The sequence below is a fragment of the Entelurus aequoreus genome, linkage group LG11 (assembly GCF_033978785.1).
Source record: "Entelurus aequoreus isolate RoL-2023_Sb linkage group LG11, RoL_Eaeq_v1.1, whole genome shotgun sequence".
In the NCBI taxonomy this organism is placed as follows: domain Eukaryota; kingdom Metazoa; phylum Chordata; class Actinopteri; order Syngnathiformes; family Syngnathidae; genus Entelurus; species Entelurus aequoreus.
The window spans coordinates 34,419,896-34,441,326 of NC_084741.1; the positions used below are offsets into that span (position 1 = coordinate 34,419,896).

General features: G+C 43.8%; 2 protein-coding genes across 2 annotated transcripts in view; one reads left to right on the plus strand and one right to left on the minus strand.

The window, feature by feature from the left end:
• The first annotated feature begins 1,075 nt into the window (after window positions 1–1,075).
• clec3ba (C-type lectin domain family 3, member Ba) lies at window positions 1,076–8,550 on the plus strand. Its single transcript, XM_062064215.1, has 3 exons — window positions 1,076–1,434; window positions 1,501–1,596; window positions 7,712–8,550. The coding sequence occupies exons 1-3, from the start codon at window positions 1,335–1,337 to the stop codon at window positions 8,110–8,112; spliced, it is 597 nt and encodes a 198-aa protein (XP_061920199.1). The 5' UTR covers window positions 1,076–1,334; the 3' UTR covers window positions 8,113–8,550.
• Window positions 8,551–9,221: 671 nt separating this feature from the next.
• LOC133660033 (CUB domain-containing protein 1-like) overlaps window positions 9,222–21,431 on the minus strand; it is a 34,067-nt gene continuing 21,857 nt past the window's right edge. Inside the window, 4 exon segments of the mRNA XM_062063065.1 lie at window positions 9,222–10,198; window positions 10,200–10,509; window positions 18,859–18,946; window positions 19,035–19,388. Coding sequence (XP_061919049.1) covers window positions 10,073–10,198; window positions 10,200–10,509; window positions 18,859–18,946; window positions 19,035–19,388 — 878 coding nt within the window. The 3' untranslated portion in view covers window positions 9,222–10,072.

Genomic DNA, 21,431 nt, shown 5'->3' on the forward strand with positions numbered 1-21,431 from the left:
AGACATGCACCTGGGGATAGGTTGATTGGCAACACTAAAGTGGCCCTAGTGTGTGAATGTGAGTGTGAATGTTGTCTGCCTATCTGTGTTGGCCCTGCGATGAGGTGGCGACTTGTCCCCCCCCCCCCCCCCCCCCCCGACCCCCATCCCACTCTCTAACCCTGAAGACTAGATTAGATTAGTTTATTTCAAAGGGGACAATGTAATTTCATAAAACACATGACTATACCTGGTTAAAAAAGCCAGAATGAGCCAGAAGGCTAGTTTTCATCTGTAGTCCCCTGGCCATGATGTAAAAAAGGCAGTAAAATAAAAAAAATAAAAATGTGAAGGCCTTGTAAGTTGTGACCAGTTTAACCTCCTCAGGTACTGAGTTCCACACATTTGCGCTCCTTATTACCATGAATTGATTAACGTGGACCCCGACTTAAACAAGTTGAAAAACTTATTCGGGTGTTACCATTTAGTGGTCAATTGTACGGAATATGTACTGTACTGTGCAATCTACTAATACAAGTCTCAATCAATCAATCAATACTGACCAGGCCGACTTACTGAAAGTGCTCCTGCGCAGAGGAATATAACAGTCACCTCTGACAGAGCCTGAAGTGACACGCGGCTGTTTCTTTGGCTGATGAACTCTGCCAGAGGATCTGGAGCCAATTCATGCAGTACTTTATAGGTCACTTTTAAGTCTGCAAATGTGTGAAGACTGTCCCAGTTTAAAATACTGTATTTTTTTTACAATATCACAGTGATGATAGTGCCTAGGTTTTTTTTTTATCCATAACCTTAATTGCTTGTTTGTACAATATTTACAATGTTTTTTTTTTATAGCTCTGACCAGCCTGAGACCAGCTGGTAAGGCAATAGTTGAAGTGGCTGAAAATCATCGAATGCAAATACAATTTTGCAGCTTCAGTTGCCATCTCATTTCGAATTGCACGAAAATTTTCGAGATTAAACTTTAATATTTTACACAATTTGCCAATAGGGGCTTTAAAGGAAAGCTCTGAATCTATTATTTATATTGGTTGACATTTTGTATTCTTCCTCCATTAGTATGTAGTAGATGATCCTTTTTTTGTTTTAGTTACTTACATGCCTACAGTTTTAGAAGACGTTGGAGAAGTTGCAGCCGCCTGAACACTTGCCAAAAGCAACGCACCCTTGTTGCTCGCCTCCCCTCACACTTTCGCCAACGTCTGTCAGACATCTGCAAAACATTTGCGCTCTCTGAGATAAGAGCTTGCAGCGGCTTGCAAAACAAAGCCGTCTTGGTCTGACCAGCCACGCAGGAAGTTGAACAGACGGATTTCTTCCCAAAGACCACCATGGAACGCGTGCCAGGTATTTGCTTGGTGCTCTGCCTTCTCTTGCTGACACACTGCACACACCAGCAGACACCAGAAAAGAAAAAAACTCCCCAAAAAGGTGAGATTGCTGTCAACATTTCACTTGGATGTGTTTGTTACTACTCACTTGTTCTCATCACGACAGATTCTACCAATGCTGCCATCGAGGAAATAAAGAAACAGATTAATGACATCATCAACGACCTCAATTTATTAAAAGAGCAACAATCTCTGCAGTCGAGTAAGTGTGTTTGACATGTGACATTCTGTGTACATTTCATGACATTTGCTTACTTTGCTCAGACAACAACAAACATTGTTACATGCAATGTGTACATACTTTATACAGTATCTAGCTATGGAAAGCAACAACTCATGATCCAAAGCATACCACATCATGACATCACACTCAAAGGTATTAAGTGTATCTACATAATTACATGCATTGTATACAAAACCCAAAACCAGTGAAGTTGGCACATTGTGTAAATCGTAAAAAAAAACAGAATACAATGATTTGCAAATCCTTTTCAACTTATATTCAATTGAATAGACTGCAAAGACAAGATATTTAACGTTCAAACTGGAAAACGTTGTTATTTTTTGCAAATATTAGCTCATTTGGAATTTGAAGCCTGCAACATGTTTCAAAAAAGCTGGCACACGTGGCAAAAAAGACTGAGAAAGTTGAGGAATGCTCATCAAACACTTATTTGGAACATCCCACAGGTGAACAGGCTAATTGGGAACAGGTGGGTGCCATGATTGGGTAAAAGCTGCTTCCATGAAATGCTCAGTCATTCACAAACAAGGATGAGGCGAGGGTCACCACTTTGTGAACAAATGTGTGAGCAAATTGTCCTACAGTTTAAGAACAACATTTCTCAACCAGCTTTTGCAAGGAATTTAGGGATTTCACCATATACGGTCCGTAATATCATCAAAAATCACTGCACATAAGCAGCAAGGCTGAAAACCAACATTGAATGCCCGTGACATTTGATCCCTCAAGCGGTACTGCATCAAAAAGCGACATCAGTGTGTAAAGGATATCACCACATGGGCTCAGGAACACTTCAGAAAACCACTGTCAGTAACTACAGTTGGTCGCTACATCTGTAAGTGCAAGTAAAAACTCTACTATGCAAAGTGAAAGCCATTTATCAACCACACCCAGAAACGCCGCTGGCTTCACTGCGCCCGAGCTCATCTGAGATGGACTGATGCAAAGTAGAAAAGTGTTCTGTGGTCTGACGAGTCCACATTTCAAATTGTTTTTGGAAACTGTGGACGTCGTGTCCTCCGGACCAAAGAGGAAAAGAACCATCCGGATTGTTATAGGCGCAAAGTTCAAAAGCCAGCATCTGTGATGGTATTGGGGTGTATTAGTGCCCAAGACATGGGTAACTTACACATTTGTGAAGGCGCCATTAATGCTGAAAGGTACATACAGGTTTTGGAGCAACATATGTTGCCATCTAAGCAATGTTATCATGGACGCCCCTGCTTATTTCAGCAAGACAATGCCAAGCCACGTGTTACAACAGCGTGGCTTCATAGTAAAAGAGTGCAGGTACTAGACTGGCCTGCCTGTAGTCCAGAACTGTCTCCCATTGAAAATGTGTGGCACATTATGAAGCTTAAAATACCACAACGGAGACCCCCGGACTGTTGAACAACTTAAGCTGTACATCAAGCAAGAATGGGAAAGAATTCCACCTAAAAAGTTTCAAAAATTGGTTTCCTCAGTTCCCAAACGTTTACTGAGTGTTGTTAAAAGGAAAGGCCATGTAACACAGTGGTGAACATGCCTCTTTGCCAACTTTTTTGCAATGTGTTGCTTCCATTAAATTCTAAGTTAATGATTATTTGCAAAAAAAAATATGTTTCTCAGTTCGAACATTAAATATCTTCTCTTTGCAGTCTATTCTATTGAATTTAAGTTGAAAAATATTTGCAAATCATTGTATTCTGTTTTATTTACCATTTACACAACTGGCCAACTTAACTGGTTTTGGGTTTTGTACATTTCTATTCATCTTGTCTATGGAAATCTATATCTTCAGACCCAAAGCATCCCACATGACGTGTCATCTATGTGTTAGGAAACTCTTGAAAGTATACAACTTGCACTAATTATTATTATTATCTATACACAACAGGGGTGTCCAAAGTGGGGCCCAGGGGCCAAAGGGTGGCTTCCGCTATGAAATATATATTCATAATGACCTTCTTTTAAGCTCACGAGCGGGGCGGGGCGTCTTGAGTCAATATTAATATCAGTCTGATAAAAGTAACAAGTACTGGATTCTAACGGCTAGCATGTAAACTTTCCGATTAGCTCCAATACAAGCGGCCTTGCGGCACATTTACTTGTTAACCACGTAGCAGCTACATGTCCTCCAATAAGCACACAAGGTTGGTCTTTCCGTTTCACAAAAGGTAAACATGGTAGGCCGTCGGCTACTAGGGGCTAACTGCTACACAACAGCTAAGCTAATAATAGCACACAAGCTAGACATACTGTACATAATAAGTGTCCTTAATTGAACAATATTGCAGACTAAGACACTTTTAAGTACATTTTCTTTTTCATTGTATCTTTATTTTGATATATATTTTAGTACAATGTTTAACTTTTTTGTGCAATTAATTGTATTTATGATAACATATAATTATTATTAAATTATTATTATTATTATGATTAATATTATTATATAATTCATTAATTGTATGACAGTGTTTTCTTTTCACATATTCAAACACCGTGTTACTGTTCAAACTATGTGTAATGTTACAGGGGCCAAAAATATATATATACATGTTAAATAAGCAGCACGGTGGAACAGGGGTTGGTGCTTGTGCCTCACAATAAGAAGGTCCTGGGTTTGGTCCCCGGGCTCTGGGTTTTTCTGTGTGGAGTTTGCATGTTCTCCCCGTGACTGCGTGGGTTCCCTCCGGGTACTCCGGCTTCCTCCCACCTCCAAAGACATGCACCTGGGGATAGGTTGATTGGCAACACTAAATGGGCCCTAGTGTGTGAATGTGAGTGTGAATGTTGTCTGTCTATCTGTGTTGGCCCTGCGATGAGGTGGCGACTTGTCCAGGGTGCACCCCGCCTTCCGCCCGAGTGCAGCTGTGATAGGGTCCAGTATCCCCCGCGACCCTGAAAGGGAGAAGCGGTAGAAAATGGATGGATGGATGTTAAATAAAACCCCTGCCTTGTTTTTAATGACTACGTAGGCCTACTACGCTCCTGTAATTAATATTTTAATGTTGGTCATTATGGTGGTACTTGGAGAACCACGTGTTTTCTGAGGTGGTACTTGGTGTTTTTTTATACCTACCACTGTTCTAAGTTTGAGTAATTTCACTTGACCAACCCTTTCCGAACATTCCACCCAACAAAACAATAGAAGTTTGTATCGTTCCTGCTGATGTCCTATCGGATTAATATCAGTACAGTTCAGTGATGTCAAACGTACTGCCCGAGGGCCGGATCAGGCCCGCGAACATGTTTTATCCGGCCCGCGGGATGAGTTTGCTAAGTATAAAAATTAACCAGAAATTTTTGAATGAAAGAAACTGCTGTTCTAAATGTGTCCACTGGATGTCGCAATGGCAATGATTTGTATCTTTGTAGATGATTAAAGTTAAAGTTAAAGTACCAATGATTGTCACACACACACTAGGTGTGGCGAAATTTTTCTCTGCATTTGACCCATCACCCTTGATCACCCCCTGGGAGGTGAGGGGAGCAGTGGGCAGCAGCAGTGGCCACGCCCGGGAATCATTTTTGGTGATTTATGCTACATATGTACAAAATAAAACATGTTAGTGCACCAGTCGAGGAAACTGATCCAACTATATTGTAATTTGATTTTGATATCATTTTTTATCTTGATAAATTGAAAATTACCACCAATGAGTTGAATGATGAACATTATCACATAACTTATTCAGAAAATACAAATAACGACAAATAAAGATAGAATACTATTAACGGCAACATGTAAATGTAAAAAAACAACAACATTATGATTTGTACATTTTCAGAATGTGCTTGTTCTATTTTTAAAGAAAGAAAACAATCTGCAGTTGTATTTATTTTGTAATTATTGTACCGTGATTTTACCAGTCCGGCCCATGGGAGTAGATTTTTCTCCGTGTGGTCCCTGATCTAATATGAGTTTGACACCCCTGGTATAGATCAATACTCAAAGCTCCAATATCGCTATCGTTGATGGCATGTTTACAAGGCTAACGAGTTGTCATGTATAGTTGGTATTGGCACTAATTGTAGGAACTTTTACACCATAACACATTTTACTTTGTCCCTTCTAGGAAAATGTTTACACACCCCTGACATACATTATATCATGTGACATACATATATATATATCATGTGACATACATATATATACTGTATATATCATGTGACATACATTATATATATCATGTGACATACATATATATATAATGTGACATACATTATATATATATCATGTGACATACATTATATATATCATGTGAAATACATATATATATCATGTGACATACATATATATATCATGTGAGATATATATATATATATATATATATAATATATATATATATATATATATATATATATATATATATATATATATATCATGTGACATAAATTATATATATCATGTGATATATATCAATCAATCAATCAATCATGTGACATACATATATATCATGTGACATACATTATATATATCATGTGACATACATTATATATATCATGTGATATATATATATATATATATATACACTACAGTTCAAAAGTTTGGGGTCACATTGAAATGTCCTTATTTTTGAAGGAAAAGCACTGTACTTTTCAATGAAGATAACTTTAAACTAGTCTTAACTTTAAAGAAATACACTCTATACATTGCTAATGTGGTAAATGACTATTCTAGCTGCAAATGTCTGGTTTTTGGTGCAATATCTACATAGGTGTATAGAGGCCCATTTCCAGCAACTATCACTCCAGTGTTCTAATGGTACAATGTGTTTGCTCATTGGCTCAGAAGGCTAATTGATGATTAGAAAACCCTTGTGCAATCATGTTCACACATCTGAAAACACTTTAGCTCGTTACAGAAGCTACAAAACTGACCTTCCTTTGAGCAGATTGAGTTTCTGGAGCATCACATTTGTGGGGTCAATTAAACGCTCAAAATGGCCAGAAAAAGAGAACTTTCATCTGAAACTCGACATTCTATTCTTGTTCTTAGAAATGAAGGCTATTCCACAAAATTGTTTGGGTGACCCCAAATTTTTGAACGGTAGTGTATATATAAATATATATATATATATATATATATATATATATATATATATATATATATATATATATATATATATATATATATATATATATATCATGTAACATACATTATATATATCATGTGACATACATATACTGTATATCATGTGACATACATTATATCATGGATGATCAAAGTGCGGGCCGCAGCACATTTTTTAACGGCCCGTCACACATTCTAATAATTCTATAACAAGAAACACAAAAGAATAAAAGAGCAAATAGGTCTCAAATAATGGGAAAAAGTTGAAATGTTGACACTAAAAACCAGGCACGGACTTCCTATATCTCAGGAAAAATACAGATAACCGATTAACTTATTTATTATATTTATTAATGTACATTTGAATGCAGTTTGTGCACACATTTCTTTGCGGCAGCTTCTTTGGCAGCAGACGTCTACATTGACTTTCAAAACGATGTCATAGAAATGCTGGCATTTCAGGTGGCTGATAAGGTTCGATGTGTTAAAGTGCAATGTTTATTTCCTTCTCACGGAATGTTTGCAGAGCATTCGCTGCAAATAGCACGAAAAAATGTGTTCCTCAGAGACACTGAAGAAGTTTGTTCGCAGCAAGTTCAGAAAAAACAAGTCTCGGAAAAGGAGCGCCTGATTTGCTCGCCTTGCCCCACCTGCAGCACAGTGCGGCTAATCTGGCCTCAATTGGAGTTTTTTTTAAATTTATCATCAGAGGTATTTTAGATGTGACTGTTATAATTATTGCAGAGTGAGCTAGGTGATGTGTCATGACGCCAGAAAGGTAGTTCCTCTGTGTTAGCTCTTACAATAACAATGTCGCTATAGCTTGGTTAATATGAAGATCACTGCATGTAAATGGAGCGTTGTTGGCAGTTTTATGATGAGTTTACAAAGGAATCCCATTACCGGCATTGCTAGCCGCCTCCTACTAGCAGTTTTTTACTATTTAAAATGCACAAAAAAGGGATAGACAGTGTTCCTATCTAAGTATCTATATTGTATCTATCTATATGTCAGTGTGTCTGCGTGGAACCAAGGTCCTCGGCAAGTGTTTCCTGGCCGAGCCGGTCAAGAGGACGTTCCATGCGGCCAGCGACGACTGCATCGCCAAGGGGGGCAGTCTGAGCACCCCTCTAACGGGGGACCAGAACGATCAGCTCTACGCCTACGTGCGCCAGAGCATCGGCCAGGAGGAGCCCATCTGGCTGGGCATCAACGACATGGTGACCGAAGGCCAGTGGTTGGACATGTCAGGTTCCAACCTACGCTTCAAGAACTGGGAGACGACGATCACTACGCAGCCGGACGGGGGGCGCGGCCAGAACTGCGGCACTCTGTCCACCACGGCCAACGGGAAGTGGTTTGATGAAAGCTGTCGCGCTGAGAAGGCTTCGGTGTGTGAGTTCAACATTGTGTGACCGCCTCAGCCTGGAAGACATCTTGCACTTCCTTGATAGGCTCTTTTCACACTATTGCACATTCACTCTTAAAGCAGGGAAATACATGTACAGTAAAAGGTGGCCGCTTGATTTGTCCAGCAAGATGTTCTCTTATTCACTTCTTTTTTTGCATGACTACCACAAATAAACCAATTCATGTAGCATTTTTTTTCTGCAAAGCAACATCTCCTCTGAGGCTCTTCATTCTTTTTCTATTTCCCATATATTCATTGAATGAAAGACAGGAATCATCAAATACATAAACAACCGTGTAGTCAACTGCTAGTCTGCACCATGATGAAGCAGAATGAGTCCAACGCCAGGCAAGGATGTTAAAATATTATCTAAACGGAAAAGATGTATCCATGAAAATATGGAGAAGCTGCTGATGGTGTGTTTGACTAATAAACAGCTAGAAGGAGATATAGTAGAAGTCTGCTCTCCAAAGTAAAAGATGTACATTATTATTACATTAATTCATAAAATGTCTGTAGTTGTGAGTAGTACATTCTATTGTATTGTTTTTACACAATATTCCTTATCTCAAAATGTTTTTTTAATTTACAAAAGGTATGTTACATCATAAGATGTTGCGGTTTTAGGGGAGGGGCATGCAGCAATTACATTGATTGCAATTAATTTAGATAAGAAATGCTGATTTGAGATACAAGTGTTATGAACTCTGTCTCAGAATCAATTATGACGGTTTATTTGTTTTAGAAATGATTAAGAAATATTACATTTGCACATTTCAACATATCTAAAGAAGTAGGAAGAAGCAAAGCTGGTAATTAAGCTTGTAAGTTGAGGTATTAATGTACTGCGCTCTTAATGTGTATTTATGGTGACATATTTTGTCACAAGTTCAATCTGAGACACACCGAAAGCAGTAACAAATCAGTCAGTGATGATTGTTTATTGTCATGTATCACTGAATCATTGTTTCAGGGTGAGATTCAGAATCAGTGAGTCGGTGAATACATGCAAAGGATATCGCGCAAACTGAGAATCCCACACGAGTCTCCGAAAACAACAAAAAACGGTCGGATTTTTCAATTAGATTCAAAGTTTTTGCATAATAGGATACTTTCGAAAAATATGTTACACGGTATTTACTATTACAGTATGGCCGTTGTAAAAATGTAAGGACATATGCCATATTTTTTAGAAAGGTCTTGAATTAAAACTGCACATCAAATCCACAGGCCAGTGGCTGTTTTAGCTTCAATAGTGCCCTGTGCGAGACCCCCCTGCGGAAATGTTACAGTATTTTGACATCAGTGTCATTACAAAATAAAGAAACACTCAAACAAGACAGTTGAATCATTTTGAAGTCACTGGACCAAAAAGTTTGTCGCATACAATCAATGTTTATTTAAAAACATGATTTTAAAAACATGTTTTTTGTTAGCCTTAAAAGGCCCCTTTAGCTTTTGCTCAGGTTTTTAATCATTTATTATATGTATGTTTACCAAAGTCACTTAATTATGCTAAAGCAATGTTGTCATTGGAACAAACAGTGGTGATTTAAAACAGTATGTGTCTATGTAAAGTTTATTTTAGATCGCCACTAAAGAAGGATAACCATTGTGTGAATGGAAGCATCTTTTTTTTACCACTTTATTGGTAAAAGTGGATAAAAGGCATTTAAATAACATACAGGACGTTGTTTTCCCTTGAACAATCTCCATCTGTACAAAATGGAAAAAAAAGTCCTTGTTTTTCCATTGGTCGAAAGTACAAAAGGGTGATTCAGTTCTGCTTTCCCAAGAGAAGTTCCGCCATCCAAGATAAAAAATGAAGGCAACAAGCACATGCAGGCCTGGACATGCGTAGTTTGTGTGTCTAAATTTGGCAGCAGAGAAGAAAAAAAGAGGACATCTTGTGAGGCTGAGCAGCAAGTAATCACAACATCTCCAAAAGTTAAAGCTGCGTCCAATCAGTTGCCTCCCTCTGGTTCCAGTCGTGGCCCTATCTCAGCGGAATGCTCTTCCAGCGAGGGTTGGGACTGGTAAATTACATTGTCCACAAAGGTGTGGCTCAGGGGCCTTTTGGGAAGCGGGGGGAGCCTGTTGCTGTGACAAAGGATACTCCTGGTAAACTCCCACCTCCATGTTGTCGCCAACCGTTCAATTATTGTAACGTCTATCGTGTTGAGGACAGGATTATATAGTTCGTTTATTGGCAACTGGTTTGTATCGGACATAACACATGACACGTTTTCGAGATAAATAAACCAGCGTGTCCTCAATGGAGGCGTACACATGGGACTCGTTGTCCTCGCGAGATTTTGGGAAGCCGTTGCGTCCCGGTTGGAAGTTGGTTCCATTGGGATTGTAGATGGACACCTGATGTTCAAGCTTCTTTTTCTTCTTCCTGTTTGGCAGCAAACACAAGAGTCATTTAGTTCCAATCAGAATGCTCGAAATCCTTAACTTCAAGCATGTTTTAATGTCTGTAACTTATTTACTCTTTATTTATATCCTGTTATAAATTGTACTTTGGAAATCAGGGAAAAGGTAATGATTAATGATTCCTCCTGATTCAAATAAAGTTGAATGAATGACAACAACTTAAATAAGAACATATATTGAAATATATATAAAAATACAGTGGTACCTCAACTTAAGAGTGTTTTGCGACAAGAGCTGTCTTGTTATGCTTTAAATTGCAAGCAAAAAGTTGAGTTACAAGTCCTGTCATTAGTTGGGAGTAGCAAATGTCACAGTAAAACCCATAAGATCCGACCAAAACATCGTGTTTTACTCACTAGCATTAGATTATAGCTAGAGATGAAGATCATTTTGTTTTTCCAAGCACAGGAAGGAAAAAAAGTGAGTGTGAAGGACAGTGCTGAAAAGAACAAGTGGATAATACCCATTAAATAAACAAAAGAATAACCAAAAACATGACACAGCGTATCGCAACTTAACGAAGCAATTTAAGCGTCTGCACCATACAGAAGCAGAATGAGTCTAACACCAGCCAATAATGTTAGAATAATATCCAAATGGCGGACATTCATTCATGAAAATATGAAAAAGCTGCTGATGGCGTGTTTGACAGAGAAGCAGCTGGAGAAAGATACAACAGAAGTCCACTCTCCAAGGTAAACACTGTACATTATTATTACGTTACTTTATAAAACCAATGTAGCTGTTTGTACTACATTCTATTGTATTGCTTTTATATAATATTTTTTAAATAAAAGTTGTTGTTTTTTAAAGGCATGTCACATGTCAAAATTGTGCTGTTTTTTTTAGTGTAAAAAAACAAAATTACCAAAGGAAACAACTTTGTGCTATTCGCAACATAAATGTTTTTCTAATGTTGTCAGGGATTAAACCCAAGTTATTCTGCTCAACGCACTTTATGTTAACACACGCTAACCGCTAGACCAGGGGTAGGGAACCTATTACTCGCGAGCCAGATGTGGCTCTTTTGATGACTGTATCTGGCTCTCAGATAAATCTTAGCTGACATTGCTTAACACGATAAGTAATGAATAATTCCACTAGAAATCACAGTGTTATAAATAACGTTCAAAATTTAAAACATTCTCATGCATTTTAATCTATCCATCTGTTTTCTACCGCACCTCTGTTAGCAAGAACTGTTCACGATCGTACCATCATGATGGCAAATCAAGTGGAGGAAACACAAGTGAATGACATAAATGCAGCGCCATTCTTTTCCCTCGCTTTGGATGAGTCAACAGACGTAAGCCATTTATCCCATTTCAGCGTGATTGCTAGGTATTTTGCCGGTGACATTCTGTGTGAGGAAAGTCTTGCTGTTTTGCCAATGAAAAGAACATCAATAGGGGAGGATTTATTTAAGTCTTTCATTGAGTTTGCTAAATAAAAAAATCCACCAATGGATAAACTCGTTTCGTGCTCCGTGCACGGTGGGGAAAAACAAAGGATTTGTAGCGCTTCTTCGTGAACATGAAAATAGACCCATCCCAAGTTTTCAATGCATTCTACATCAGGAGGCGCTTTGTGCTCAAATGTGTGGCAAGCAGCTTGGTGAGGTGATGTCGCTGGTCATTCCAGTGGTCCACTTTATTGTTGCTCGAGCTTCAAATGATCGCCAATTTAAAACACTGCTGGATGAAGTTGGGAATACCGTAATTATCCTGGTCTGATTTTGCACAGCAATGTGCGTTGGTTGTCAAGAGGGAAGGTGCTCAGCCGCTTTGCGACTTGCCTGAGCCAAATCCGGACCACCAGAGTCAGACATGATATTCACTGCCATTACAAATATATCTGCAATATATGTGTCTGGTAAGGCGCATATGTTTGTTATTCAATTTCATATAAAGCACCCTTTCATTTATCAATTGACATTTTACAAGCTATTTTTGTTTATCAAACGTGTCTCAGCATGTAGTGTCAAGAAAAAAACACACAAAAAAAGTCCACCCCTGCAATCTGCTCTCTTCCTGGTCTGTTATAATGTACTGTAAAGTACACCCTTAATTTAAAAAAAAGCAGTGTTTGAAAAAGTGTATGATCTAACTCAACAGTTTAACAGTAACAGTTTTAAAATAATTTCTATCACAAATATCTCTCTCCTGTGAATGATCGCAACTTGCTCTTACATGTATCTCGCATCTGACCACTGATTGGCCATCTGCTGCATGCTATCAATCATTGTCACGTTGGAAAGAAGGCTGCGCCAGAAAACAAATCATGGAGCTTGTGAGCGGTCTAAAGTACAGGTTTTAGTCCAAGCAGTGGTTTTCCGCCTGGCACAAGTGTTTGACTTGTCTACATTCAATAGCTTTACATAATTTTTGGACGGTAAAAAAACTACACTCATGCGCTCCGGTTAATGAACAGGTAGGTAGTATTTCCTGCTTGGCATTGCTGCCTGTCGCACCTCCTCCAGTGCCCACGGGTCAGCTGCAGGGTCATCAGCCAGGAACCACCATTCACCAACGTTTCACTCCTTTAATCCTGGAACGTCTCCTGGTGGCGGAGCAGTGACAGGGACGTCTCCCTGTCACCCCCTGCAGCTGATAGCTGTTACCCCCTGCGGCTGTTATCGGGGTTAGTTGTTCTTTCCCCAGCTCCTGTCCTTCCTCCTCAGCCAGAGCCAAAAGCTGCCTTTCTCGGCCTCCTCTGCCAGATCTTTTATGGCCTTTCTCAGCTTTCTTCCAGTCACTCCTACGTCCCTCAAAAGGCGTGTGGTTGACAGCCCCACGTAGCCTCGGCAGCCAACTTCTACTGGGTAGATGGTTGTCTTCCAGCCAGCCTCCCGGCACTCCGCAGCCAGCTCCGAGTACTTGGCCTTCTTGCGCTCAAAGGCGGCCTCGATCCCCTCCTCCGATGGTACGGTCAGCTCAATAAGGTGCACCACTCTTGCCTTGCTGGACCACACTACAATATCCGGGCGGAGAGATGTAGTGGTGATCTCCGTGGGGAACCGGAGCTGCCTATTGAGGTCAACCCTCATGTCCCACTCCTGGTCTGGGGAAAAGGGCCTTGCTGCTGTCTCTCTTGGCCTGATGTATCTTTGACCCCCCCCTTCCGTGACAAAGCTGGTATGGTTCTCTGCTGGTGGTGATTCTTTGCTGCCCTGTCGACACCCCTCCAGCACCTCCGCTAGTTTCCTCAGGACCTGGTCGTGGCGCCATCTATAGCGCCCCTGAGAGAGTGCGGTCTTGCAGCCCGACAAGATGTGCTGGAGGCTTGCGTTGGGAGCATTGCAGAGTGAGCAGCATTCCTCGTTCCCGAACCATTGGTGAAGGTTACGAGGACAGGGAAGCGTGTCGTAGGTTGAACGAATAAGGAAGCTGATCCTTGCCTGTGGAATCTTCCACAGGTCGGACCAGCTGATGTTCCGGTTGACCACTCCCTCCCAGGTTGTCCACCTTCCTTGTCGGCCCTGCGACACGGCCTTGATCTTATAGCGCTCTTCCTCCATCCTCGTCACCTCCGCCACCACCATCTCCTTCTTCTCCTTGCGGTTGGCCTTAGACCAGAACCGAGGCGCTTCTCCCCATCCTAGCCCTGCTCTTCCTGCCTGGACTCTGCCCATGAGCTCTTGGTGATGCAGCCTACTGACAGCTCGGTCAACCTCAGTTTGGGCTTTCCACTTTCGGCCAGTGGGAACCTTGGCATTGGCGTTCCTTACTGACTGGTCAGTGGACTCTCTTAGTTCGAGGACCAGCCTGGACTTCTCCTGCATATAGCCCAGACTGATAGACTGCAGTGGCAGCTGCAGTGCGTTCTTCCCAAAGAGGCCCGTTTCTGAAAGGCACCGTGGTAGTCCCAGCCACTTTCTGATGAATGAGTTGGCTTTTCCATCCATCTTACTCACGGCAGATGAGGGGATCTCGCTCATTTTCAGAGGCCACATCACCCTCCTGTAGAGTATGAACTGGTAGCACCAGACCTTGTACTTTCCAGGGAGTTGGCTCTGGTCGATCCTTGCCAGGCCGTCCGTGAGTTGTTTCATGACAGTCCTCCCCATCTGTTTATCGGACAGCTCTGCAGTGTACTGCCTCCCCAGGCTTTTGATGGGTTGCTCAGACAGGAGGGGGATTTTCTCTCCCCCGACGACAAAGATGGTGTTGTCGTTTCTGACTCCCCTTCTGAGTGACAGGCTACGGGATTTGGAGGGTTTAATCTTCATTCTGGCCCATGATGTCAACTCATCCACCCTTTTCAGCAGTCGAGATGTACATGCTGCTGTCTGAAGGAGGCTGGTGACATCGTCCATATAGCTCCTCAATGGGGGTAACCTCTGACCAGATGGTGTTTTGATTCCTCCAACCATTTGCCTTGCTCCGATGAGGATTATCTCAAAGGCTGCCACGAACAAGATTGGAGAAATGGCACACCCCATTGCAATTCCCACTTCTAGATGCTGCCACCCGGTGGTGAAGTCCTGGAGGGCAAAGCACATCTGCAGATCGCTGAAGTAAAGCGCTACCAGGTTCTTGATGCAGGGTGGCATGTGGAAGAACTCCAAGGCGTAGTTGATCAGCTGGTGTGGGACCGATCCGTACGCGTTGGCGAGATCGAGCCAGATGACATGCAGGTCGGTCTTCTCCCGCTTGGCCTTCTGGATCTGGTCCCAGATCATCGTAGAGTGCTCTACGCATCCTGGGAAACCTGGAACTCCTGCTTTCTGGCAGTTGGTGTCGATGTAGCAATTCTCTAGCAGGTAGGTGGTCATCCTTCTGGCCAGCACTGAGAAGAAGATTTTTCCTTCTACGTTCAGCAGGGCGATGTTTCTGAATTGGCCGATATTTTTGGAGTTTTCTTCCTTCGGGATGAATACCGCTACAGCCCTTTGCCACTCCGCTGGAATGAGTTGCTTTTTCCAGGCAGTTCTCATTAGATACCAGAGCAGTTCAAGTACCTTGGGGCAGTTCTTATAGAGCTTGTAGGGAACTCCATTGGGGCCTGGTGCTGATGAGGACCTTGCCTTCTTCACGGTTTGCCTAACTTCGCTGAGCTTGGGGGGCATGATGTTAAATTCAGCTGTCGGTGGCGCAGGCCGGGGCACGTACCCTGGTGTTCCTAATGGGACGTTTCTTAGCGGATCACTGTACTGCCTTTTGACGTGCTGTTCCATTTGCTCCCTGGTGGTTTCGAGCTTCCCGGACTTTTTCTCCTCCAGCAGTTGTCTGGCGTGCTTGAAGGGATCCTTGAAGAAGCTGGCTCGCTCTTTCTGCTTCCGTTTGCTACGCTTGCGGATGCGTTCAGCTCTGCGGAGCCTGGATAGCCTTTGCCTGACCTCCTCCCACAGGACTTTCAGACCTTCTCTCTCTGGCTGGGTTGCCTTCCTCCAGTTCTTGCGGAGTTGTCGGCGTCTTCGCACAAGCTCGGCGATCTCCTTTTCCCTCCTCCCCATTTCCCTTGGGGCAGTCCTCTGCTTGGAGATAATTTCACCAAACCTGTCTTTGCAGGTCTGGTATATAATGTCCCCAAACAGGTTAAGCTTAGCTTCGGCACCTCCATGCAACCTTTCCTCCAGGATCTTGGTCAGGTCTGTATCCAAAGTACGCCATGCCTCTGCTTCATTTGCCTTTGGCCATTTGAGCTTGTTCCTTCTTGCTGGTTTCTTGGTCTCTGCTTGTGGCTCTGTTCTGTGTGAGATGGTAGAGATTGGGTCTTGGTGCTCACGCGGGGGCTCAGCCTCCACCGAGGGGCTTTCTTCCTCTGTGCCATCTGTGCTTTCAGCAACATTGGGTCCGTTAGCACTGTGGTTTTCTACCTGGCTTCTGGTCCCTCTTGTCTCACCCGCTGCCGCGGTGCAAGGTTGCTGTTGGCCTCTCTGACCACACTTTGCTTTCCCCTGGTGGATTCGCAGTCCCCTGTACGTGGTCACCTTTTCCCATCCGCAAGCACACTTTCGGAGGATCTTCTCCTCATTAACTGGAGTTCTGATGTTCTCGTTATCCGTTTCCGTTGCCATCGTCGTTACCGTGTGGTCCGTCATGTTAGGCCCATCTTTCATCCCGCCTCTCGGAGGGCCTGCGGGTTGTTTTTTCCTTGATTTCTTCGTAGTTAAGGTGGGTGTCCCTCTTGCGAGAGACCAGTGGGTTGGGTAACTAGCCGTCCACTCCCGGTGCGGTCTTTCCCTGCTGCCATCCAGTCTTTCCTGGCTGTCCTCCAGTCTTCCCTGGACTCCAACTGCCCTGTTCACAGTAGTCACTGGGGTTTCCAGAACTTCAGTTAATGAACAGGTAGGTAGTATTTCCTGCTTGGCATTGCTGCCTGTCGCACCTCCTCCAGTGCCCACGGGTCAGCTGCAGGGTCATCAGCCAGGAACCACCATTCACCAACGTTTCACTCCTTTAATCCTGGAACGTCTCCTGGTGGCGGAGCAGTGACAGGGACGTCTCCCTGTCACCCCCTGCAGCTGATAGCTGTTACCCCCTGCGGCTGTTATCGGGGTTAGTTGTTCTTTCCCCAGCTCCTGTCCTTCCTCCTCAGCCAGAGCCAAAAGCTGCCTTTCTCGGCCTCCTCTGCCAGATCTTTTATGGCCTTTCTCAGCTTTCTTCCAGTCACTCCTACGTCCCTCAAAAGGCGTGTGGTTGACAGCCCCACGTAGCCTCGGCAGCCAACTTCTACTGGGTAGATGGTTGTCTTCCAGCCAGCCTCCCGGCACTCAGCAGCCAGCTCCGAGTACTTGGCCTTCTTGCGCTCAAAGGCGGCCTCGATCCCCTCCTCCGATGGTACGGTCAGCTCAATAAGGTGCACCACTCTTGCCTTGCTGGACCACACTACAATATCCGGGCGGAGAGATGTAGTGGTGATCTCCGTGGGGAACCGGAGCTGCCTATTGAGGTCAACCCTCATGTCCCACTCCTGGTCTGGGGAAAAGGGCCTTGCTGCTGTCTCTCTTGGCCTGATGTATCTTTGACCCCCCCCTTCCGTGACAAAGCTGGTATGGTTCTCTGCTGGTGGTGATTCTTTGCTGCCCTGTCGACACCCCTCCAGCACCTCCGCTAGTTTCCTCAGGACCTGGTCGTGGCGCCATCTATAGCGCCCCTGAGAGAGTGCGGTCTTGCAGCCCGACAAGATGTGCTGGAGGCTTGCGTTGGGAGCATTGCAGAGTGAGCAGCATTCCTCGTTCCCGAACCATTGGTGAAGGTTACGAGGACAGGGAAGCGTGTCGTAGGTTGAACGAATAAGGAAGCTGATCCTTGCCTGTGGAATCTTCCACAGGTCGGACCAGCTGATGTTCCGGTTGACCACTCCCTCCCAGGTTGTCCACCTTCCTTGTCGGCCCTGCGACACGGCCTTGATCTTATAGCGCTCTTCCTCCATCCTCGTCACCTCCGCCACCACCATCTCCTTCTTCTCCTTGCGGTTGGCCTTAGACCAGAACCGAGGCGCTTCTCCCCATCCTAGCCCTGCTCTTCCTGCCTGGACTCTGCCCATGAGCTCTTGGTGATGCAGCCTACTGACAGCTCGGTCAACCTCAGTTTGGGCTTTCCACTTTCGGCCAGTGGGAACCTTGGCATTGGCGTTCCTTACTGACTGGTCAGTGGACTCTCTTAGTTCGAGGACCAGCCTGGACTTCTCCTGCATATAGCCCAGACTGATAGACTGCAGTGGCAGCTGCAGTGCGTTCTTCCCAAAGAGGCCCGTTTCTGAAAGGCACCGTGGTAGTCCCAGCCACTTTCTGATGAATGAGTTGGCTTTTCCATCCATCTTACTCACGGCAGATGAGGGGATCTCGCTCATTTTCAGAGGCCACATCACCCTCCTGTAGAGTATGAACTGGTAGCACCAGACCTTGTACTTTCCAGGGAGTTGGCTCTGGTCGATCCTTGCCAGGCCGTCCGTGAGTTGTTTCATGACAGTCCTCCCCATCTGTTTATCGGACAGCTCTGCAGTGTACTGCCTCCCCAGGCTTTTGATGGGTTGCTCAGACAGGAGGGGGATTTTCTCTCCCCCGACGACAAAGATGGTGTTGTCGTTTCTGACTCCCCTTCTGAGTGACAGGCTACGGGATTTGGAGGGTTTGATCTTCATTCTGGCCCATGATGTCAACTCATCCACCCTTTTCAGCAGTCGAGATGTACATGCTGCTGTCTGAAGGAGGCTGGTGACATCGTCCATATATCGCTCCAAATCATTATTTAACTTAACATTTGCGGTCTCTATACTTCAACTTGATGCTTTTTTGCTACATTTACATAGCAGACTAAAACATGGTCAGATGACAAGCTTCAAGTAATAAACTTTGCATACTTACTTGATAACAAAACAGACCACCACCAACACGATGATGAAAAGCAGCACCAGAGCCGCGACCACACTAGCGATGGTAACCAACATCATGTCTGAATGAGAGAAAACCATTGAACACACTCAAGCGTTTTGCTACAACTTTGTAAAAAGTAGAAACAATGTGTAAACAAACAAACATACTTGTGCTTTTCCTGAGGGTCAGCTTTGTGATGACCTTGAAGTCTCCTCTCTCAGGCATGCAGTTGGACATGTTTAGGTAGAAGTTTTCAGAAACGCTGACCTCCTCGGCCTCCTCATCCTCCCTGCGACTGTAGTCCTCCTCTAGACTGTCCATCCTCTGCACTCGGATGTTGGTGTGGCGGTTGGCGCATTTGGGCTGGCTAAGGTTGACAAACATCAAGTGCACCTCCGTCTTAGGGGGAAGCGTGACGATCCAGGAGACGGTGGCGTAGGACTCCATCCCAGCTGGCCAACCAGGCGTCGCCAAAAGAATGGGCTCGTCTTTTTTGGGTAATACGGTGAATATGTATCTTTCTGTGTTGATAGAGAAAACACTATCAATTATAAAAAGGTTCACAGGTCACTTTTTCCTGACACATCCACAAATTGATACCAGTGATGACAAAACGGAATAGCATGATGATAGCCATAGAACAGGAAATGCAACATAGGAAGGTTCGTCTGCTAAGACAATTGAATAACAATTACATACAAATATATTTTAGATAGCAATGCTAACATAAACAGCATGTAGCTGAACGCATAATGGCTTAAAACTAGGGCTAAGTACCTTTCACAATGTATACCAATTCCTGCTACTTGGGAATCATATGGTACAAATTTTCTGTAATTTTGCACGTGTTTGTGTTAATATACGTTAATTTGTTTAATAATAAAAACTTTTTTTTTTAATAAACAGTGAGCCGATAATGACAACTGTGTTGTCCGGTTATTATATCTGGTTTTCTAACACTTCTCAGTCTCAAACCATCCATTCATTCATTTTTTACTGCTTGCCCCTTCGGGGCCAGGGGGGGTGTGGGAGCTTATCCCCGCTACACTCGGGCGGAAGGCGGGGTACACCCTGGACAAGTCCCCACCTCATCGCAGGGCCACGTCTCATATATAGTAGACTTTGCGGGCAGCACGGTGGAACAGGGGTTAGTGCGTGTGCCTCATGACCAGTACGAAGGTCCTGGATTCGATCCTGGGCTCGGGATCTTTCTATGTGGAGTTTGCATGTTCTCCCCGTGTCTGCTTGGGTTCCCTCCGGGTACTACGGCTTCCTCCCAACTCCAAAGACATGCACCTGGGGATTTTAGTGTGAATGTTGTCTGTGACTTGTCTAGAGTTAAGTTAAAGTACCAATGATTGTCACACACACACGAGGTGTGGCGAAATTATTCTCTGCATTTGACCCATCACCCTTGATCCCCCCCTGGGAGGTGAGGGGAGCAGTGGGCAGCAGTGGGCAGCAGCGGTAGCTGCGTCCGGGAATCATTTTTGGTGATTCAACCCCCAATTCCAACCCTTGATGCTGAGTGCCAAGCAGGGAGGTAATGGCTCCCATTTTTAGCGTCTTTGGTATGACTCGGCCGGGGTTTGAACTCACAACCTACCGATGTCAGGGCGGACACTCTAACCACTAGGCCACTGAGTGTACCCCGCCCTGGAGTAGACTTTGCATGTGGTTGCAATTTCATGACATTAAACAGCAGTAGTGTATCGGCTACGGTGTGTTGCCTAGTCAAGGATTAGTCATTGCCATTAACCCTTGATGCTGAGTGCCAAGCAGGGAGGTAATGGCTCCCATTTTTAGAGTCTTTGGTATGACTCGGCCGGGGTTTGAACTCACAACCTACCGATGTCAGGGCGGACACTCTAACCCAGACCTGGGCATTCTGCGGCCCGCGGGCCACAGAATGCCCTTTGTGCGTCCCTGTCCGGCCCGCGTGAGGCCAATTATAAATTACAAAATAAATTTTAAAAAGTATCTATGTCGAGTGTGCAATACAACGGTGCTGCTTTTGTTTTGAAAATCGTTATTTGTATTACTTCCGTGTGGACGTATGCGTGTGCGTGATTGTGAGTGAATGTGAACAGCTGCAATCATTAATTACAAAATAAAGTTGAAAAAACATCTATGTCGTGCGCGCATTACAACTGTGCTGCTTTTATTTTGAAAAGTATTATTTATGGGCGTGTGTCCGTGTGTAACCTGCGAGTGAAGGTGCACATGCAGCGACAAGTGATGCACGGTTTACACCCGAGACGCTAAAAAGAGAAAAGTTGATGAAGAATGGCGTGTTTCCAACAAGACATGGACTGCAAAGCAACGTTCCCTCTAAGGTGCGTGCCTGCGCAATTGCGCACTGCTCAAGGGTCTGCTGCGCGCAGCAAATATATGCCGCGCACCAAATCAAATCCCATCTGAATTCTAAACAAAATAAACATATTTATTGTATGTAATTTTGCAATGCAACTTTGAGTGACAGTGACAACAAGCGGCCCTAACGGTGTTCGTCAACACCGTTCAATTGAACACCGTTCAATTATTGTAACGTCTATCGAGATGCT